At 37.0% G+C, this 20880-nt stretch overlaps 2 protein-coding genes across 5 annotated transcripts; both read right to left on the bottom strand.

Annotated features, from left to right (window-relative positions):
* Window positions 1-1757: 1757 nt before the first annotated feature.
* On the bottom strand, window positions 1758-6576 carry LOC307162979 (counting factor associated protein D-like). 2 transcript variants are annotated; one of them, XM_079878768.1, is made up of 8 exons: window positions 6475-6576; window positions 5786-5845; window positions 5605-5703; window positions 5342-5514; window positions 4928-5177; window positions 4656-4851; window positions 3144-3241; window positions 1777-1954 (listed from the first exon to the last, which is right to left on the bottom strand). In XM_079878768.1, exons 1-8 carry the CDS (start codon window positions 6497-6499, stop codon window positions 1863-1865), a joined length of 993 nt encoding a protein of 330 aa, XP_079734894.1. In that variant the 5' UTR covers window positions 6500-6576; the 3' UTR covers window positions 1777-1862. The 2 variants fall into 2 exon arrangements, with proteins under 2 accessions (XP_079734895.1, XP_079734894.1); XM_079878769.1 differs by lacking the exon at window positions 3144-3241 and having other exon boundaries at window positions 1758-1954; window positions 6475-6537.
* Window positions 6577-9199: 2623 nt separating this feature from the next.
* Window positions 9200-20092, bottom strand: sytl1 (synaptotagmin-like 1). 3 transcript variants are annotated; one of them, XM_079878456.1, is made up of 16 exons: window positions 19936-20090; window positions 19060-19113; window positions 18688-18827; window positions 18469-18611; window positions 18214-18382; window positions 16889-16943; window positions 16780-16810; window positions 16616-16680; window positions 16439-16528; window positions 16177-16343; window positions 13317-13419; window positions 13037-13198; window positions 12422-12500; window positions 11486-11585; window positions 11197-11396; window positions 9200-9401 (listed from the first exon to the last, which is right to left on the bottom strand). In XM_079878456.1, the coding sequence occupies exons 3-16, from the start codon at window positions 18807-18809 to the stop codon at window positions 9259-9261; spliced, it is 1629 nt and encodes a 542-aa protein (XP_079734582.1). In that variant the 5' UTR covers window positions 18810-18827; window positions 19060-19113; window positions 19936-20090; the 3' UTR covers window positions 9200-9258. The 3 variants fall into 3 exon arrangements, with proteins under 3 accessions (XP_079734582.1, XP_079734584.1, XP_079734583.1); XM_079878458.1 differs by having other exon boundaries at window positions 18487-18611; window positions 19936-20042; XM_079878457.1 differs by lacking the exon at window positions 19060-19113 and having other exon boundaries at window positions 19936-20092.
* Window positions 20093-20880: the final 788 nt, after the last annotated feature.

Here is a 20880-nt window from a genome sequence, read left to right as displayed (position 1 = left end):
CATAGATCAATCTCCTACATAAATAGCTAATGTGTATGTAAATAGTAGATTAAACTATTTATATACTCTTTAGCTATTTATGAGATTGATGTCATCACCGTAAAAAATTTTTCAACATGTTCAAATGTGTAAATGGATCATGTTTATTTCTCACCTCAGTGACTAAATGATGGTCTTTCTGTGTTTGCAGCTGAAATATTTGCTATTTCATAGGCATTAGAATGGGTAGAGGTTATTTGCTCAGGCTCTTCTTTAGTTTTCACCTGTATAAGGAAAAGAGTTGTAATACTAAAAATGTAATAGGCCTACTACATAAACTTTATAATTCTAAATATGATATACTTTTTGTGGGTATGGCTATATTAAAGGCAATTAAATGGTAGATGGAGTCATAAAACAAGAAAGAATATGTATTAGGGTGGAATTAGGCAGGATTAAAGAATAAGAAGAAGAAATTGAACTGTGAAAAAGATATTAACTTAAACATGAGATGAGCTACTGGCACAGTGGAAAAATTTTTTAGATCAAGTTAAATACAAAAAGAAAATAAATGTAATAAAATGTGAAATAATATATTACAATTATAATGGTGTCTAATTGCTTTATTCATGCTAATGTAAGTAAAAAAACAAATGATTGAAAAGTCTGACACAAAAGTTTATCAATATCAGAACTTATTTATTGCATAGTGTTGTTTAGTTAGTATTTTATTACATTTTGGGTTGACCAAAAATGTCAAGCAAACAGACTTCAAGCCATACATTGAAAATGATACATTTTGCAAAATAAGTTAAAAATGAAGATACTCAAATTAAACAAATGCACTTTGTTTAAAAGATGCAAAAGATGTAGGGCAGCATTTAACAATTGATAATTTTTTAATAATTTTTGAACAATTTTGATAATTGATTCATCTGTTTATTGTGTCTTCAAATAATTGGATAAAAAAAGGCATTTTAATTAAAAAAAAGTTATTCCACATCTTGCCCAATGTTGTCCTCAAAACAATAATATATATAATAAATATAAAATAAAATATAATAAATTGTATATCTATAATGTAGGCTATGCTATACTTTGTGCAAAAAAAAGTACAGAAAAAAGCCCAGACTAAACACACGCTCACTCATTTAAACGAATTAATAGGAGTAGGCCAAAACTGCAGTCCCTTTACAGATAATGCTCTCATAAAAAAAAAGTTAGTCGTGTTACATGTAACATTTCAAACATTCATTTAATGTCCAACATAATGCACATTTAATGCAGCAAAATTTACATTTTCATCAGAATTATTGCACTTCCATTCTATTGCGCTCCTCCTTCAGTGACGTTTAACTATCGCTTGCTGTCATTACAAGCCTTTATGCAAAATGGAAATACTCACTGGCGTTCGAAGATTTACAGATAATGATATAAACAAAATGTAAGTCATGCGCTGGAGAAAACACTTTAATCAACACATGGATCTGACAGAGCGAGCCACGTTAAACATTATGCTTATGCTCTTGTTTGAAGCAATTAATATTAGGCATTATGTTTATGACCCCATGGGATGTGCACTTTTCCAACAGCAGCTAATTCTGTGTTTTTGATGTTTATGATAGGTATTGTTCATAGAAATGCGTTATTCACAGCTTTAAAGTGACGTGACTGGAGGATGCTTTCCGTGCCGATCCGTCACCGATTATGAACATTATCGATTAATTTTTGCAGCCCTGAAAAGATGAAAACAATTTTCTCATCAGAGGACAGTTTAAGTTAGTTGAGCTACTTGTTAATACATACATTGGCATACTCAAAAGAAATGTGCAAGGGCTGTTTTGTGACAACCTTTCTCTATTCCGCAACACGTAAGCGTCCTCTCATCCTGGCCTTCTCTGCCTTTGACCAGTCGGCGAAGTCATTGATACCGAGGCTGAATGTAAGACCGGCTCTGTTTGAAGAGTGCACGAGCCTGAGGAGGAAGAGGATGTAAAAATAAGGTAAGTTCAAAGACTGCTTACTAGGACTATTTTTATTTAGTACTAATTTTTTTTTAAAAGGCCCTAAAAATTCCACAGCTTTTCGATGGAAAAGCGGTTTATTGTCGCAACAACTATGAACATTTTTGTTTAAGACGACTTCTTTTTGGTTGTTATTTTGGTTGAAATATCTTTGTCAGCAGATCAGCACACATACAGTGCTAGAAGCAGCTATAATTATGAATATTAATTACTATAATTGATCTGCTGATAGACATAGGCTACATGAGGGATTACCATTGTCATTTCAAATGTTTTTAGCCATGACCATATTCACAATATAGCATAGACACTCATACAGTATTGCTTATTTAATCGATTATGTAAATAATAGATGTCTATTTTTACAATGTCATTTTACATCACTGAATATCTATTGTTTTTTGTTTTTCCGCACCAAAGAGTAGGCCCATGTACAAAGTAGATCTCACGCTTGCATACTGACGTTTAATTTTACAACATTTTTAACCCTTTCAACCCTTCAAAACCTCAAGCGTTAAAGTAGCAATCAAACGGAAGCCACAACAGATCTTTTCTTCCATATTGTGAAATAAATCCAAAAACTTGATTTATTTAATTTTTATATTCATTTTTATTTCTTTTTTAAAAAATCAAACACTGGTTTTAGTAAACACATTTTTAAATAGTCTGACAAAAGTTTACTTATTGATTTGATACAAAATCTTTGGTCAGAACTGATGTAATGTACATTTAATCAAAGACAAAACTCATTAGTATTTAATTACATTTGGGATTCGATAAGCAATGTCATCATCAACACTTTATACACTGAAGACCAGCTACAAACCATAAACTGAAAATTATACATTTTGCCAAAATAGCTTGAAGATGCAGATACTCAATTAAACCAAATGTAATTATGATGATGATTTAGAAAAAGATTAAATTACCACTATTCTCATCAGAGGACAGTTTAAGTTAGTTGAGCTACTTAAAACAATGATTTCACATTTTTTTTTAACCTTTAGATTTTAATGACAAACTCTTGCAAAAGCACTTAATCTGAGAAAGTTTATCATACTGTATCATATGTTGGCAACAGACTCAAAGAAATGTGTAAGGACTATTTTGTGTATTTTCATGCATCTGGAATTAATAAACCTCCAAACATCCTGGCCTTCTCTGCCTCTGACCAGTCAGCGAAGTCATTGATACCGCTGCTGAATGTAAGACCGGCTCTGTTCATAGAGTGCACATGCCTGAGGAGAAAGAGGATGTTAAAGCTACAAAAATAAAATATCCAAAAATCACTTGCACAGTGTGATATATTTCCTGCAGATGTGTACTTACAATATCCTAAAAGTTCCCAAAGATTTTAATTTCAGAGAAATTCCAGTTTTAAATAATGGCTCGTCCCTGACTCCCTGTTCACTTGTCGCCTGTCAATGACGTAATATCCGCGTTATCCCTGGTTTCCACTCGAACTGCCATAGTAACCATGGCGACAGACGTGGACAACTGCGTTACGTCTAGCGGCACGCTCACGCTGTTGTTGTTTCGTTCAAACATAATGGACCATAGCAAGCAGACTTAGGGACAAAAGGAGAACTAAAACGAGGATCAATATCAGCGTGGCGTTTTCGAGATGCCGAGAGCTAGCGTCCACGACAAACTTCGACTTGACAGAGATGCGCAAATGTAGAGGTGAGCAAATGTACATAAAACTAATCAATGTTATAAAGCTCAACATGATGAAATGTTACAATATGATCAGTATGTTATTCTAATGTTGATCTAGCTCAGTGGTTCCCAAACCTGTCCTGGAGGCACCCCAACACTGCACGTTTTCGTTGTCTCCCTAATCAAACACACCTGATTCAACTCATCAGCTCATTATCACATGGGTTAATGAGCTGATGAGTTGAATCAGGTGTGTTTGATTAGGGAGACAACGAAAACATGCAGTCTTGGGGTGCCTCCAGGACAGGTTTGGGAACCACTAGCTTATGCTAGTCTCATACAGACAAACGAACACATAGAATAACATTATAACATTCAACACACTCAAATGCAGTTTAGTGTGATAGACCAAGTGAAACAGCGCTGCGTTACCTCACAAGTTTCATTCGTCTAATAAACTGACCAGTGTGAGTATTATTCAGCACTTGTGGGTAAGTTAGTTCGGTAGAATTAATTGTCCTTATTCCTTTATATCCGCGGGACTCACGTGTGGCGCTGATATCTGTCTCTCATTAGCAATCGCCCCTGCTTCATACCACAGTCATGTTAAAAACATCAATGTATTCACTCATCCATAAACATTATTAGATCCATCAGCACGACGGCAAGTTCCATGATTCCGCTTATGCGTCATCAACATACGCCTTTGTTATTGTAAGAGGTTAGCGACCCCTAGTGGTGAAAAAAATTACATGTTGTTGCTTTAAGCCAGAGGTCTTCGATCCTGCTCCAACCTGCTTCAGCACACCTGCCTTTGAATATTCAAGCGATTCTGAAGAGCTTGATGAGCTGATTCTGGTGTGTTTGATTAGGGTTGGAACTAAACTTGTATTCCAGGAGCAGGATTGAAGACCTCTGCTTTAAACAAAAAAAGCATATGCATCTTAAATCAGACAAGTTCACAGATTTCTCATGGATTTGTTTTTTACTCACCGAAGAGAATGTACAAAGTAGCTCTCACGCTCCTCGTGCTCCTTTTCACTCGCATACTGACGTTTAAACTTCTCCTTAAAGGGGCCGAACAAACGGTGGGCGTGGCTAACAGGAGAGGTGTGGACATAGTCTTGAAGGGGGTTGGCCAATATCTGACGCTCCTCAGGAGGATCCGGAAACTCCTTATATGTCATATCTAGACACATAAATCCTCAGTGAGCATTTGATTAGATAGACAAAGGCATGTCACTGAATGTGTGTTCTCCAGTTACCTCCAGGTGGAGTGAAAATATCAGACTCAGTTTGGGGACTGAAGTCACTGTAGTCAATCATGTATTTGTCATTGTGAGACTCCAAGAGAGTGTTGAAGCCCATCATCTCATAGTGGTACGGGACGGCTGGGGAATCATTTCCCTCTGGACGTGTGACCCACAGACGATACGTGTTCTTCTTATGACCAGCCTGTGTGACCTTTTTCCAGACCTCACACTGAACACCTGCGTAATCCTCCATCTTCTCAAACTGCACAAAAAAAACAAACAAACATTTTATACACATTTCAGCCTAATTGTTGCATTGGTTTGCTCTAAAGAAGAAAGTCATTCAGGTTTGAAAGACATGAGGATAAGTAAATGATGACAGAATTTTTCAATTTTGGGTGAACTGTCCCTTTAAGAAGTACATACTTCAAAGCCCTGCAGATCAGGCAGTGCTGCCTGTGGACGTATTGGATCCTCCTTTGTACCATTAAGCTGGAAATATTTAATAGCTTGGATTTCAGTGTCAGTGTTGACTGGTGTGATCTGATAAATGGCACCATAATCCAAGTCGTTTCCAATCAGAAAAGTGCGCACTGTACCTGTATAGAGAGCATCAATGAAGAGAAGCTGCATACATCATCTATTTTGATTTTAACATTATGTGACTTTATCATGAGAAGATCACTGACTATTATGATAGTCGATGCGACTTCTGTTCCCCTCAAGGTCGTACCAAACTTCAAACGGTTCCTTTAGCCCATCACAAGAATAAGGCAAAGTCAGCTCACCTACATAAAAGAGGTACATGTAACATACTGAAAAAGAAGTGTCCTGTACTGGGATGTACTGTGTAATTAGGTAGAAATGCACCTTTGACATGATACATCTTTCCAAAATCGGGAACTGTTCTGCCACCAACTGGTGTGGCATCTGGGGATGAAAACACACACAGAGAGATCACACAATGCATTAAATCATCTTTTCTATGACTAAGAATAGAATAGAGACTTATTTTATCTTGGCAGGTTGCATAGCAGGTTTAATGTTAAAACATTACAGGTAATGAAATCACGAGATCAACTCCCGTATTAACGTTATGTCATGATGAGGGTCCATTCATTGGAGGCAGACAAATATTTATCGAGCTATGACAATTTTGATATCCTTGATTCTCGATTAGATCAATATCCCAAAGAAATAGCGGACGAGTGAATACATAAACGTTCATCAAATTTGTAGATGGATCAAAAGATTCTCGTCGTGGGATGTCTATTTTCGGAAATTTCCTACTTCCCACTTCGGAGGTCGTAATAACGCCTATAAATACTAAACGCGTATCTAGTAAATATCTATTGGACTTTGAATAAAATGCAGCGTCCCCTTTTTTTGGCAACCAAACCATCACTGCGACAGTTTCAGATTTCCGTCAAATAAATGCTTGTTTCGCTGTATAAAATGCATACAACAAGCATGGTAATTTATATGTGAATATGCAAGTGTAACTGTAAACAGCGGAGAAAGCGATGTAAATAACGTGGGTAAAACGAATAAAACTTTACCATCAGTCGTTCTCTCCTCCGCCATGATTGATGTTTCCAGACACAGTGACACACAACCCACCAGAGCCCGACGCCCTTATAAGACATTCTCTGGACAGACCCAGAAGTGAAACAGCGAGAATCATGCGAAATCACGAGTGAAATGAGAAATGGGCAGTATTTCAGGTACATGACAGAGACATTCACGAGCTCAGCATTGGATCAGCGATTTTTTCTTTTCTTTTTTTTTTTAATAAGGTGAGTGTCATGATCAATTCTACTTGTTAGTGCATTATTCACTTCAGTTAACATGAAAGAAAGAGCACATACAAGTGGGAAAATAGCGTAAGCCTATCATTGACCGGTTGTTGATTTTTATCAACTAGCTTGTCAAATGTGTTTAAAGCATTATTGCATGTTAGGGCTGGATGATATGACATTACATATCATAGCGATGATATAAAGTTTGAATTGATGGAACTTTTTCTAAATCGTTTACATAGATAGGCCTATTTGTCCAATAGCACTTCTTTTAGTGGGCAGGAATTACTGGAACGTTGGAGTGGAAAAAGAAGCACTGATGAATGATACACCACAAAAATCTTCAGCTTTTAGTTTTATTGTAGGCTACATAAAAAATAATCATTAAAAAGGGCTGAATAGTGTCAAATGAATCTAAATTAATTCTAATTTTAAATTTTAGATACACTTTCTAATTTTAATAAACTTATATAAACAAATAAACTTTACATAAAATAAACATAAAAAATGGACAACCTGCAAAAAAAAAAAAAAAAAAAAAGAGTTTGGTATTCAGTTTATGCTGTGGAATCAAAACTGATACTGAGAATTGTGAAACCATGATATTGTTACTGTGAAGTAAAATGTGAAGAGATTTTGGTCATGTCATCAGAGGTGGATTAGTACCCCCAGGGGCCCCCCTCCCCTACCTACCTGACAACCACACCTTCCAAAGGAACACGCACGCACACACACACACACACATAATGCTAAGGCCCACCAGGTGTGGGATTTGGCATGCCAATCACTATTGGTCAAAAGCTGAACTCAAACTAGAAACAACTAAATGCACTGTTTTCAAATTACAATAATAGTTTTTACAAAATTAAATATTGACATCTTTGCAAATTTGTTATTTGTCTCAATAATACAATAGTAAAAAATAAATTTCATATTTGCCAGTGCCCTTACTGTCTAACAGGTAGTCCTAGGACAAGTTATCAAACAGTCTGCACTGCATAAATTATAAATTAAATGTATAGGCTACTAATCCTTATTAAAGCTAAAAAAAGTGAGTAATTTTCTCTGTTCTTTTTGTTCTTTGATTAACTTTACTGACAGGAAGCTTAATTTGCTGCTGTCTCTTTAAGACCAGCCGCTGCTGACAGAGACGCTGATCTCACACGCGCCTCATTCTCTCACACCTCTTCACGTTCATCATAAGACTGCTCTTAAGTTATGAAGATACTCGACAAAACGAACATTTTGGCATAATTGTGTGTGTTATTGTAAGTTCAAGCACGAAAGAGAACTGTATTCTGACGTGCTGTCTGTGCGCAAGATAGGCTACTTGCGCGTAGTTTCTTCATACACTGTGACCTATACCTGCACTGGATGGCTAATTTCACATGTATTTTGTGTAATTTTCAAAATACAAAATACTGTATTTGTATACAGTATTTTGTATTTGTATTTAAATACATTTTTTCACACAGTTATTTGTATTTTTTTTTTGTATACATTTCCATGTATTTATGCCCATCTCTGGAAATGGGAAGAAACTTTGCAGAAATGCTTGAAACATGTGAAGAGCTACTGCCACTGTGGAAAAATGTAGACCAAGTTTAATAAAGAAGCAAACAAATACAATTTTACATAATACGCCTATATTACAACTATACAGAATGGCTGTCATTTTATTTTTTAATTCATCCTAATGTAAGCAAAAAAATAAACTGATTCTAACAGATTATCATTGAATAATCTGACGAAAAAAGGACATACAATATCAGAACATGATTTGATATAATATTTTTTTGAAAACTGATGCAATGCACATTTAATTAAAGAAAAAGGTGTTCTTTTAATCAGTAAGTTAGTGTTTCATTACATTTGGGGTTTGACCAGCAACGAGCACTTTATAAACTGACCAGCTACAAATTATAAATTGAAAATGATTAATAATAATTACAAGAAAAGATGAAAATACCAGTGTTCTCCGAAGAGAGCAGTTTAAGTTAGTTGAACTATTTGTTATTACAATGAATTCTCATTTTTCTCCCTCAGATCTGCATGACAAACTCAAACTGCAAAAACACTATCGTATATGTTGGCAACACTCACAGAAATGTGTGAGGACTGTTTTGTAACAAATCCACTACCTATGCAAAATATGTTTGATTGTTTGCATTCCCTTTCTAGAACTTTATATAAAGAAGATTGATCTCATTTCTGTCCTGTACAGATTGCTACAGTATTTAGAGGTGAAATGGTAAGATAAGGCTAGGCACTATGACATGTTTAAAACATGTTTGATATCCTCCAACTGGATGAAATGCTAGTCTGAAGCTAAAACTCTGTTGTGTACACTACACAATGAAATCTGTCAATTCTGAGTGCTTAAAATCTCCAGACTGGCTCCGAATTTTGGAAGCGTCAACTCAACTCGTCTAGACTGCAAATCAGGTCAAAAATCTGAGCAAAAACTGTGCAGTGTATTCCAGTCTTTACTCAAACTGTTTCGCAAGCAATGTCACATGATGAATATGCATAAGTTGAACAAGTTCAGTCAGAGCAGAGCTGTAAGTTGGTTCTGATTGGCAGACTAGTGTCCACCCAGCCACTGGAGTTCTGAATCACTCTTGACCACACACTGATCTCTTCTTCGGTAGAATCCATCCAGCAAACTGACTGACCATAACTCACTCCTGCAACACATAAACACACAGTCTTAAAGAGGAACTATTATGCCTTTTTACATTTTCAGCATTTTTTTTTTGATTGTGCAATGTTGCGGTTTGAGCATGAAAAGATCTGCAAAGCACAAAGTCACTCAAATGGCGCTTTTCCACTACACAGTACCAGCTTGCCTCGCCTCGACTCAACTCGGCTTTGTTTGGTTTTCCACTGTGTAAAAGTTGTACCTGTATCTGCTTCCAGGTACTTTTTTTCGTATCACCTCCGGCGCGGTTCTAAGCGAGATGAGGCGATACTAAAATGTGACGTGAAAACACGGCAGACTGCTGATTGGTCAGAGAGAATCGTCACTATTCACTGCGTCATCATTGCACGCGCCAGACGGAGTATCCTGAATAAAAAACAGCAAAAACAAAAACAAAAACATCCAAAAACAGCATGCACTCGATTTCCTCCATTGTCCTGTGTGTGTGGGTAGCGGGTGCCCCGCGTAGAAGATTAAGTCACGGCAGTTTCCTGCGGTGTCGCTATGACGACCAGGTACTATTGTGGAGGTACTATCTGCAATGGAAAACGGAGCGAAAAGCGAGCCGAGCCGAGTCGAGTCGAGCTGGTACCGGTAATGGAAAAGCGCCAAAAGAGAGTAATTCTCTATATCAGTGTCACTGTTTCTGAACTCCCTGAAACGCCTCCATTGTAGTCTTGAGTGTTCTTCCGGGAACAAACACATCACAATATTCCTCATTTAAATAATTTCCGCCTAAAGCGGACACTAAATAAAGGGGCGGGGCCTGGTTGAGTTAGTAGTGTGTTGAAACTGGTGGTTATGGTAAGGGGCGTGACATTTCCCAAACACACTCGACGCTGTTGACCAATCACAACACACTGATCCAGCCGACCAATCAGAGCACATTGTGCTTTTCAGAAGGAGGAGCTTCATAGAGACAGGAACTAAACAGGGGTGTGTTTCCCAAAAGCACTGTTAGCCGACTATGGTCGCAAGTTCCGTCGTTTTCAGCATAGTTCAATGAATTGTTGTTTCCCAAAAGCATCGTTCTTACGAACATTCGCAAAGTTGTGTGTTTGGAATGACAGCTCTCGACCTGTGGTTAGAAGCAGAGTTTCTAGTTTGCATGACATGTGGACTTAATAAAACCTTGTCTTGAGCAAAATAAGCAAGATGACATTCATTACAATCTGTATCGTTTATATAGAATACATACAAATGTCATTTCCGTCTTTTAGTTTGTCAAGAGATTTAAAGCACCGTTTTTGAAGAGTGCGCATGTGTGAACGTGCTTTACGACGTAAGAACGAGCCTATGGTTGAATCTGGAAATAAAGCAAAATAACTGAGAAAAATAGTCCTCAGATGCCATGTTCGTAATTTATAGCAAAACATCTAGCGTTAATTCAATCTCAAACAGATTCATTAAAGAAAGTTATTACTCCAAACACCTGCGTGAGATCATTAACCAACGTGGTTGAACGACCAATTTGCGACAATACGGTTTCGGGAAACAGTCGTGACTAGCTAGTTGATTTCTTCAATGATGCATCGTACTATGGTAGTTAAGCAGAGAGTTACGGCGCTGTACGGGAAACACACCCCTGAGCGTTACTGACAGACTGGGAAGAGAGGTGCTGCAACAATGTAGGCCTAAAATATGTAAGATAAGGTGTTTTTAGAACATTCAACATGAAAACCTATTCTAGTAGAGCCCAAAAACAAAATCAAGACTTTGTAAAAGGGCATTATAGGTCCTGTTTTTATTTTTATTGTCAAGTATGTTCAAATCTGTATTACCAGAGCCTGTGCTGAGTCGTACTCCACCCAGACAGTCGGAGTGATGTGGAGTCCAGACTGTTATTTCAGCACATGCCTGAATGAGGTCACTGGACTGAAACCCGTCATATACCATTGTGTGGTTGAACACCGGGCTGACAGAAGCTCGCACCAGTCGAGTCCGCTGGCCACTGACGCCGCTTTCATCTGGTAATACCACACTGGACAAACACAGACCATACTCATGCACTCTTACATAATAAACAAATAAATAAAATGAACTGAGTGTGTTATGAACGTGCACACACACCTTTTCACATATGTGTTGGGTGCACCACGTTTTGTGGGAAGTAGACCAACAATCTCTCTCAACCATATATGGAGCTCACCAGTCAGTGGATGACCATTTCCTACAGTCACAGAACACACAAAACAAGATATTGACATGCAGGGGTTTTAAACACGCTGTACCTGAACAGACCACAGGGGGGCAATACTGTCCCAGGACCAATCAGTAATGAGACCAGAGGGATCCAATCTCAGCAGGGTTTACCAAACAAGGGGTTTGTGATTGGATGAAAAGCTAATAATTAAATTATAATATTTAAAATAAAGAAATAGGGCTGCACAAGTAATAATAATAAAAAAAAACAACGCAATATAGCTTAGAAGTGGTTATAAACCTGTTGTCAACTAAACAGCAAAAACAATTTTACACCAAAATAAAAGCTTGAGGGTTTGAATAATTTAAGACATTAGTATTGCAGTGTAAAATTAAATTATTTTTTAATGATCAAATATCTTTTTTTTATTATTATTTAAAGTGCAATATTATTACAATAGTAATATATTTCTGGCTAATTAGTTAAAAGTAATAACAATAATCATGTAAAAATATGATATAAATAATAATCACAAAATAAGTTTCTGATGAAATTAAAAAATGTATAATTAAAATATTATATTTGTTAACCTGCATGACACGTGACCATTATCCAATATCAGAGAGTCTTGTTAAGTAATTGAAATATTAAAATAAAGGGTGTACTTCAATAAAATATTTTATATCAAATGGATTCTGCTGACCAAATGTTTGAGAATCCCTGCTCTACAGTATCGCCTTTTACTGAAGGGATAGTGGGCCCACCCATGAAAACTGGTAATGGGTCACATGACTTTTAGCAATGGCCCTGCATATAAATGTGGATATAAAGGTTTTAAACATGAAGCATCTGCTCACACTCACCCTCTGAACCCGGAGGTACAAACTTAATTGAGAACAGAATGGTTCCTCTGCTGATGATGGCATCTGGACTTAACTGAACCTACATCAAGAGAAAGAGTCTCCTAAATGAGAGACTGACAATCACAGGTTTATTTCACTACACATATCAGACTATGACTGCATCCGAAATCACATACTTCCTAACTACATAGCATGTCTGAATTCACAGTCGTCAAAAATGTACCTGGATGAACTACTACTTCCGGCGAGATTCTGAAGTGTGCATTCGATGGACACTTTACTATCCCATGAGGCCTCGGGAGAGGATTTGTGAATGACAGTGAAGTGACATAACTGACGCCGTAGGTCACGTGACAATGACAACATGGCGAATATTCACTATCGTGAAGTAATTACCTATTCCTATACCTATACCTACGCTTGCAACACCAAGGTCATGGGTTCGATTCCCAGGTAAAGCAAGAACTGATAAGAATGTAAATGTGTACCTTGAAATGCAATGTAAGTCGCTTTGGATAAAAGTGTCTGCCAAATGCATGACTGTAAAATAAAAATAAGTCCCTCCTCAAGAGCGTATGTGATTTGGGATGCAGACTATCTCTGAATCTGGCTCACTCTTGGCTGGAGGTTGTGCCAGGTTGGTTGGCTCTGGCTCCAGTCCCACAGACCCAGCCTCACCTCCACCTCCCCCAGGAACAGGTTTCTCCTCATTCTCTCCAAGTGCCAGACTGACAGACTCAACACACGAGCCTGGAGGTCCAGTCTGCGCACTTTGTACTGGTACAGGCAAAATTTTATAGTTGAGTGGGGAAAGAAATAGTGCTGCAAGTTCAGTAATGTATTTTAAATTCATAGGAGTAATTTGTAAAATAATAATCAATGAAAGAGAACTGACTTTCATGGTTTCATTATAGACTGGGTTTAATGTTTTTCTCTTCATTGCAGTTTTTTTCTTACTGCGGGATGTGTTGTCGGGGAGAAGGTAAACTTTAACGTATCTGTGTGTGAGAGAAAGATGAAAACCATCCATTATATACGTTCAAAAGTTTTGGGTCAGTAAGTTTTTTTTTTTAAAGAAATTAATATGGTAACATTTACATTAAGCCTTTATGTATAATGCATTATATCTTTTCATAAATAATTGTATCCAAAGTTAAAATGCATATCCTTGTCAAATCTGAAATTGGTTGTTTGTCCTGTGTTTGAATGCATTATACTTTGTAACAATAAATAAATAAGTATTATAATGTATTATAATGGTTACAATTATTCCTGAGACCATACGATGCATTATAAGGTGCGTTACAAATCATAATTAATACTTTAATTATGCTTTTATAATGCATTATATATATAAAGGCTTTAAGTAAAGTGTTACCGTTAATACTTTTATTCAGCAACGATGCATTGAATTGATCAAAAGTGGCAGTAAAGACATAATTAATGTTTCTAATAAACACTGTTCTTTTGACCTTTCTGTTCATCAAAGAATCCTGAAAAAATGCATCACAGTTTCCACTGTTTACAACATTGATAATAATCAGAAATGTTTCTTGAGCAGCAAATCTGCATATCAGAATGATTTCTGAAGGATCATGTGACACTGAAGACTGGAGTAATGATGCTGAAAATTCAGCTTTGATCACAGGAATAAATTACATTTTACATTATATTCTAATAAAAAACAGCCTTTTAATATTGTAATAATATTTCACAATATTACTGTTTCTTCTGTATTTTTGATCAACCCTGGTGAGCATAAGAGACAAAAATATTAAAATAAATTAGTGCTGTCAAACGATTAAAATATTTAATCGCATTAAAGTCATAGTTAACTCACAATTAATTGTAATTAATTGCACATTTTTATCTATTCTAAATGTCCCTTGATTTCTTTTTGTCCCATTATTTTTTCTCATTTTAATGCTCTTATCAACATGGAAAGTGGATCCGCTTGCTTTGTGCAAATGTTTTTTTATTGAAAACAACATTGGCATATACTGTAGTGTTCGGTTTCACACTAACATTCACACTTGGAGCAAATAATCGCATCAGAGAATTCGCATCAGCTGTGTGTGTGCTTGGCCATCAAGTGGTGTTTCAGACTGGACGTGCTGCGATGATCGCTCAGTTCACAACGACAAAACACACAGATCACTTTGGTCTTGTCAAGGGAACCATTTGTCAACTTTTTAAAAGTAAACTTTCCATTCAGAATCTTATTGGCATCCAATTCGGCATCTCGCGCTCGCCATCCACTCAAAACGTAACGTTAGCCTACTACTCTTTGGCCGGCTCGCAAGCCCAAACAAGAGTGTGCGGCGTGCCTGTTGTTTAGTTTCCGGTCTAGCTAGATCCGGTGTGGTATTGTAGTTTTTCTAACGTTACTAGTTGTTGCAACAGCATGTGAAAAAAAACTACAAAGTTTGCTAGGCCAAAAAGAACGTTAATTGACGCCGTTAAAGGTAGGGTAGGGTAGGATTTTTATAAAAAACTTTTTTTCAAATTTGTTTAAACTGTCTTTATATACCAATACATAATTAAAATGTAAGTGCTCTGAAAAAGAGAGTATAAAAATCGAGTGTCTGTAGACCTTTTAATCTGCAATAAACACAGCTCATTATTTCCAATCGGGACGAAACAATTGATTGGTTTGGGCGACTGTCACTCACTCTCGCAACCATGGCTACCACCCCTGTTGCTAGATCTGCCCATATTCCCGCGCACCCGTTTGATTTGAGAGGCGTGGAACCTACGAAGAGTAAAATTATGGCAGAGAAAGAGCATTCAAAATTCAAAGCACCTGCATATGCAGTCAGCAAAGGCAAACAAGGCAAAAACTACTTCCTCGGACCCTGGTTCCCCGCACTCTTGAACGACCTCCTCTGCTTCGCCCTCGACCCCGGACCTGTCCTCGAACCGACGAAGCGGTACTTGTCTCCGGAGTGTAGTCCTCATTAGAGTCAAAAATGTTTTCATCATGGAAACTCGCAAAACACCGTATATGTTATGAATCTTACACGAAATGCACCTTCATCACAGTGTAACTGATGGTAATGGAAAAACATGTATCAATGCAACCTGTTTTTAGCTTTGCCTTATAAATATAGCTCGTTACCTATAAATATAGCTTGTTACCGAATCAAACGAAGTATATTTTAAACTTTACCAGTATCGATATGCTAGCTTGATAGTGAGTACTAAAATAAATCTTATTTGTTTATATTTATAGTGATAAAGTTAGGTATTTTATTACATGTGATTCTGACATGATGTCACTGCATGCACTGCGCTCCTTCCCCTCCACTTGTCTCAGGTAATAAATGCGTCCTCCAGCTGAGCCTGAGCGTTTGGCGTCGCGCGTTCATGTTTTGGGGGCGTGGCTTTGGAAGGAGCCCAGCAGGGAGGGGGTGGAGTGAATGGAAATAATGACCTGTGTTTACAACAGTCGTGAGAGGTCTACAGACACTCGATTTTTATACTCTCTTTTTCAGAGTACTTACATTTTAATTATGTATTGGTATATAAAGACAGTTTAAACAAATTTGGAATGTTTTTTTTTTTGAAAAATACTACCTACCCTGCCTTTAAAATGGGTTTGTGTTAACGCCATTAATAATGTGTTTAACTGACAGCACTAATATATATATATATATATATATATATATATATATATATATATATATATATATATAAATAAAATAAATACTGAAAGTATGACTGAATGAAAATGACCATGGCCATTGTACACTTACGGGTCCGATCGATTTTTGCGGGCCGATGCAAGGTCTTGGCAGGATATAATGTGCACGTGAAGCTCCTCCTTCTTGATGTCATACTGCAACGAGAACTGGATCCGCCCTGATACTACAACATCCCCGAAATCCCCCACACTGTACAGGCTCATCAAACTGCCATTCATCTACACACACAGAAACTGCACTGTTTACACCTGCACAGCTTCTGTTGCTCTGCAGACCATCATGTGTTGAGCTCGAGAGAGAGAGTGTGTCTTACCATATGATGAGAGGTCAAGCTGCTAACTGAGCCAAACCTAGTGTAGTCTAGTTCAGTGCTGCCAGAGTCAATGTCCCCCTCTGAGTCCATCTACACACACACACACACACACAGATACATAACACAACAGCTTCTCACACATGTGTGTATCTGTACGACAGGCCTTTCTGAACAGACCTGCAGAGATGGTGGTGCACTTGGCAAAACTCTCCTTTCTTTGTCAGCTGACTCTCCAAAACTTCCTGAGGCACGAGAGAAGGAAAGACAACATGAGCAGAGTGGAGCGTTGAGGCATTTATAAATGCATTATATGATTTGACTGTCAGGACGGTGAATGTTACCTTCGAGACCATTTCCTACTGCTGCGCTCTTCTGTTCAAAGCAAGAACATTATGTGAAACCTCTCATATTTCACACGCATAGATAATATAATCTTAAATGTAAAATGACCTTTGTGATGTGTCTTGTCCTGGATTGTGGTTCAGGCGTTGCCTTAGGAATGAGACTATAAAAAGGATGTACCACAATATAAGACTGGATCATAATAAAACTAATAATTGAAGATTAGTTCACACCCTTGAATCTGTCACGCTTTGTTCGAGTTATTCTGTAATATGGATTTGACTGCACTGACAATACTGAAAAGAAAACCTGATGTTTTTGATAATGACAGATGTTTCATGCAGAGCTGCTTTACAGCTGATTCGACTTTGTTTCATAATTGACGAATTTTGCAACATTGACAGTTATTGAATAGAATTGAATCATTATTGAACTGAACTGAATAACGACACTATTTTGCTTAGTTGCTTTATAGTTTATAGTTTATATACTTTATAGTTGCTTTACAGCAAAATTCGAATTTGAATATTTGATGAAGCTTGCATCATTGATAGTTATTTTCCTGTTATCTCTGTAAAGCTGCTTTGAAACAATCTGTTAAAGCGCTATATAATTAAATATGACTTGATTTAAATATAAGTATCTGCACAGAAAATATTCGCATTCAATATTTCTGATTTCAAACATATTATTGAATCATCATTTGCATGTTAACATGTTCATACGCAAGCTACATGAAGTTAGTGAATAAGGCCCAATGAGATATGACCAAGTACACTGCATTTAATGGATTTCTATGTACTCTTCCATGTATTCTTTAGTGTGTAATGTTGCTGTTTAAGCATGAAAAAGCTCTGCAAAGTTACAAAGTCACTCAAAGCGTTATTCTCTATATCAGTGCCCGTTTCTGAACTCCCTGAAACGCCTCCATTATAGTCTTGAGTTTTCTTCCGGGAACGAACATGTCACAATATTCATAATTTAAATAATTCCTGCCCAAGGCATACGCTAAATAAAAGGGCAGGGCCTGGTTGAGTTAGTTAGTGGTGTGTTGAAACTGGCGGTTATGGTAAGGGGCGGGGCATTTCCCAAACACGCTCGACCAATTGCGGTTGACCAATCACAACACACTGATCCAGCCGACCAATCAGAGCACTTTGTGCTTTTCAGAAGGAGGGGCTTCATAGAGACAGGAACTAAACAGAGCGTTACTGACAGACTGGGAAGAGAGGAGCTGCAACAATGTCAAATATGTGCAAAATAATGTTTTGAACATTGAAGCATGAAAACGTATTCAAGTAGAGCTTAAAAACAAAATCCTAACTTTGTAAAATGGCATAATATGGCCTCTTTAATATACAGAGTGTTCAGATGCATTCATTTTACTCAGTCCAAAGTTAAGGAAGAGAGATGACACCAAAAGTTGCACCAACCTTTCTCCATCTTTTTCTCTTTCCTTCTCTTCCTGGTCCTTGTCATCCTCTCTTACACTTATATGTTCCTGCAACTCTCTCTCTGTACTCTTTTCTTCCTCTCGCTGCTCATGTAATTGAGAAGAGTCATTACCTTTTTCTTCATCAAATATTGCCGTCAAAGGTGTATCTAAAAAAAAAAAGAACATTGTAATGTCAACACATGTATATGCACACAAATACTACTCTACAGGGATGAGTAGGAGATCATGTGACCTTTTTCACGTCGCTTACGGCGTATGGAGGCATGCACAACATCAGCTCCTCCCTTCTGATATCTCTTAGCGCGCTCTTCATGAAACCACTCTCCCGAGAGAGATCGCAGATGGACAGGGTCTGACACCGTCTGCTGAAGCTTGCTGAAAACACAAATATCTTTTATTGCTCCTATGACTTACGTGGACCAAATAAGTCCAGTATTGTACACAGACTGACCGTATTCTCCCTTCCTCTTTGCTGCGTAGTTCAGCATCTCTCAGCAGAACATTGAGAATAACAGTTTGCTCCACCTCAGTCAGGTGACATAGATCTAGTTTAGGTTCCCCTTCCCCTTCCATTTCAGGCACACTTCACACCTGGTTATTAAGATGATTTAGATTAGATTTATGAGAAACCACACCAAAGAGCTGCAGATGGAAATGAGGGAACTGAACGAGTTGAATGCACAAATGAGAGAATACAAATTTATGAAAACAATTTAAAAAAACAATAAAGGTTATTGTATCAGAAAAGCAATTTTCAATTGCAAGACACTTTAAAATGAATTTAAAAATGAAATCAAATTCAAATTAATTTTCAATCTCCAACCTGCGCTAATTTTTATTCATGTCCTCCAGATGCAATAAAGGGACTTCAAGTTCCCTAAAACAAGAAAAAAAAAAAAACATAATAGCCCACTAATGCTCTTTGATGCATTGTTTTTATCGTTTTTAATGCCACAAGGATATGTACACAGTTATAATAATAACATCAACTTTCTCAGATAATGATTTTCAATGTTTTTTGTTTGTATGTTTACTTATTTTTTTACTTTATTTACCCAATATACACTTTCTTTACAGCCCAAAATGTCATCTTTATGTTTAACTAAATATTAGCCTATATTATAACACCCTAAATCCTTCTGTAGCAATCAGTGGTAATCAATGATAAACCAAATAAAAACTTGCTTTCCACACCACTAAATTGACAAGTGTACATATTAAACTCATATGTATAACAATATGTATAAATGTGTATAATATATATTTCATTAAATTCCTATTTGAATTTATTTGTAACTGATATAAAAATAATTCTGCATTTCCCTGCTTTGTCTAAACTGCTAAACTGACAAATAAAGAGATTAAAATAATTTCCAATATAAGTATCTGATACAAAGCGATGCTTGAATCGCGCACGCGCATAACAAACAGCGACAAACAAGGCAAAAGTAAACAAATTGCTTACCACTGCACTGAGGCCAAGTGTTTATCTACTTCCATATAACACAAGCATTAACTATTATAATGCACTTTAGGTCAAGCTGCTAAAGACTTTCGGTTAGTTAAATGTTTAACAAACGAGGATAAATTAACAGATGGAGTCGCACCTGTCAAACTCTCTCACTTGCACCCAACTCAAACGTGAAAAAGAACGAGAAGAAGCAATGTTGACATATACAACTAAATGTAATATCTTTACCTCATCTAATGTCCTCTGGGTATTTCATTGTCGCGGGTTTTTCTTTGTCAAGTTTTGCTGTCGGTAGTTTCTAAACACACACTCGTTTGTGTCTGGTTTGGCAGGGCTGGCACTAACACACACACACACACACACACACACACAAACACACACACACACACACCCGCCCTCGGGCACAGAGCAAAATACGAACCGGATTCTCACACATCACCGAGTATGCACTCATTTTACTAATCACTTCACGTTCACACAGCAGGTTATGTATGTCTCTCTCTCTCTCTCTCTCTCTCTCTCTCTCTCTCTCTCTCTCTCTTTCTCTCTCTCTCTCTCACACACACACACACACACACACTCTCTCTCTCTCTCTCTCTCTCTCTCACACACACACACACACACACACACACACTCTCTCTCTCTCTCTCTCTCTCTTTCTCTCTCTCTCTCTCTCTCTCTCTCTCTCTCTCTCTCTCAGGTTGTCTCAGTGTTGGTAATGCAAATAATGCATTACAATATCGTGTTACTCCTTTAAAAAGTAACTAATTGCATTACTTTTTATGAAAAGCAATGCATTAGTTACGCTACTTTTGCGTTACTTTTTTCTCACCTGGGTTTGGGATGCTTGTTTTTTTTTTTTTTTTACTCTTTCCCTGCCAGCGTTCCCTTTTACCAGAATATTTTGTTGCATGAATATCTGAATATATCTGCAAGCAATATATCAAAAGAAAGAAGAGATCTCGGCTTAAAAAACAACAACAACAAAAAACATTTTATTCAGGATTCATGCATGAATATGGGTAAGTTTAATTTAAAAAATAAACGTTTTAAATATTTCTGAATGGATTCAGAATGATGATCAAAACAGATTTTGGTTTATATACTGTTTAATGTTTAATGTTTCGCTGCTTCTTTTTCATTTGGTACTCACATTCTGTACTCTTCCAGAAG

This window comes from Squalius cephalus, assembly GCF_949319135.1.
Source record: "Squalius cephalus genome assembly, chromosome: 8".
In the NCBI taxonomy this organism is placed as follows: Eukaryota; Metazoa; Chordata; class Actinopteri; order Cypriniformes; family Leuciscidae; genus Squalius; species Squalius cephalus.
This window is presented reverse-complemented; position numbering and strand designations above follow the sequence as displayed.

Coding starts and splice junctions, on each gene's coding strand:
- LOC307162979 (XM_079878768.1), bottom strand. CDS start 6,499: ATGGCGGAGGAGAGAACGACTGATG. Junction 5,515..5,604: donor TCGCATCGACTATCATAATA/GTCAGTGATCTT, acceptor CTCTCTATACAG/GTACAGTGCGCACTTTTCTG. Junction 3,242..4,655: donor TACTTTGTACATTCTCTTCG/GTGAGTAAAAAA, acceptor CTTTCTCCTCAG/GCATGTGCACTCTATGAACA.
- sytl1 (XM_079878457.1), bottom strand. CDS start 18,809: ATGGAAGGGGAAGGGGAACCTAAACTAGATCTATGTCACCTGACTGAG. Junction 16,344..16,438: donor GCTTGACCTCTCATCATATG/GTAAGACACACT, acceptor CTGTGTGTGTAG/ATGAATGGCAGTTTGATGAG. Junction 9,402..11,196: donor ACGACTCAGCACAGGCTCTG/GTAATACAGATT, acceptor TATGTGTTGCAG/GAGTGAGTTATGGTCAGTCA.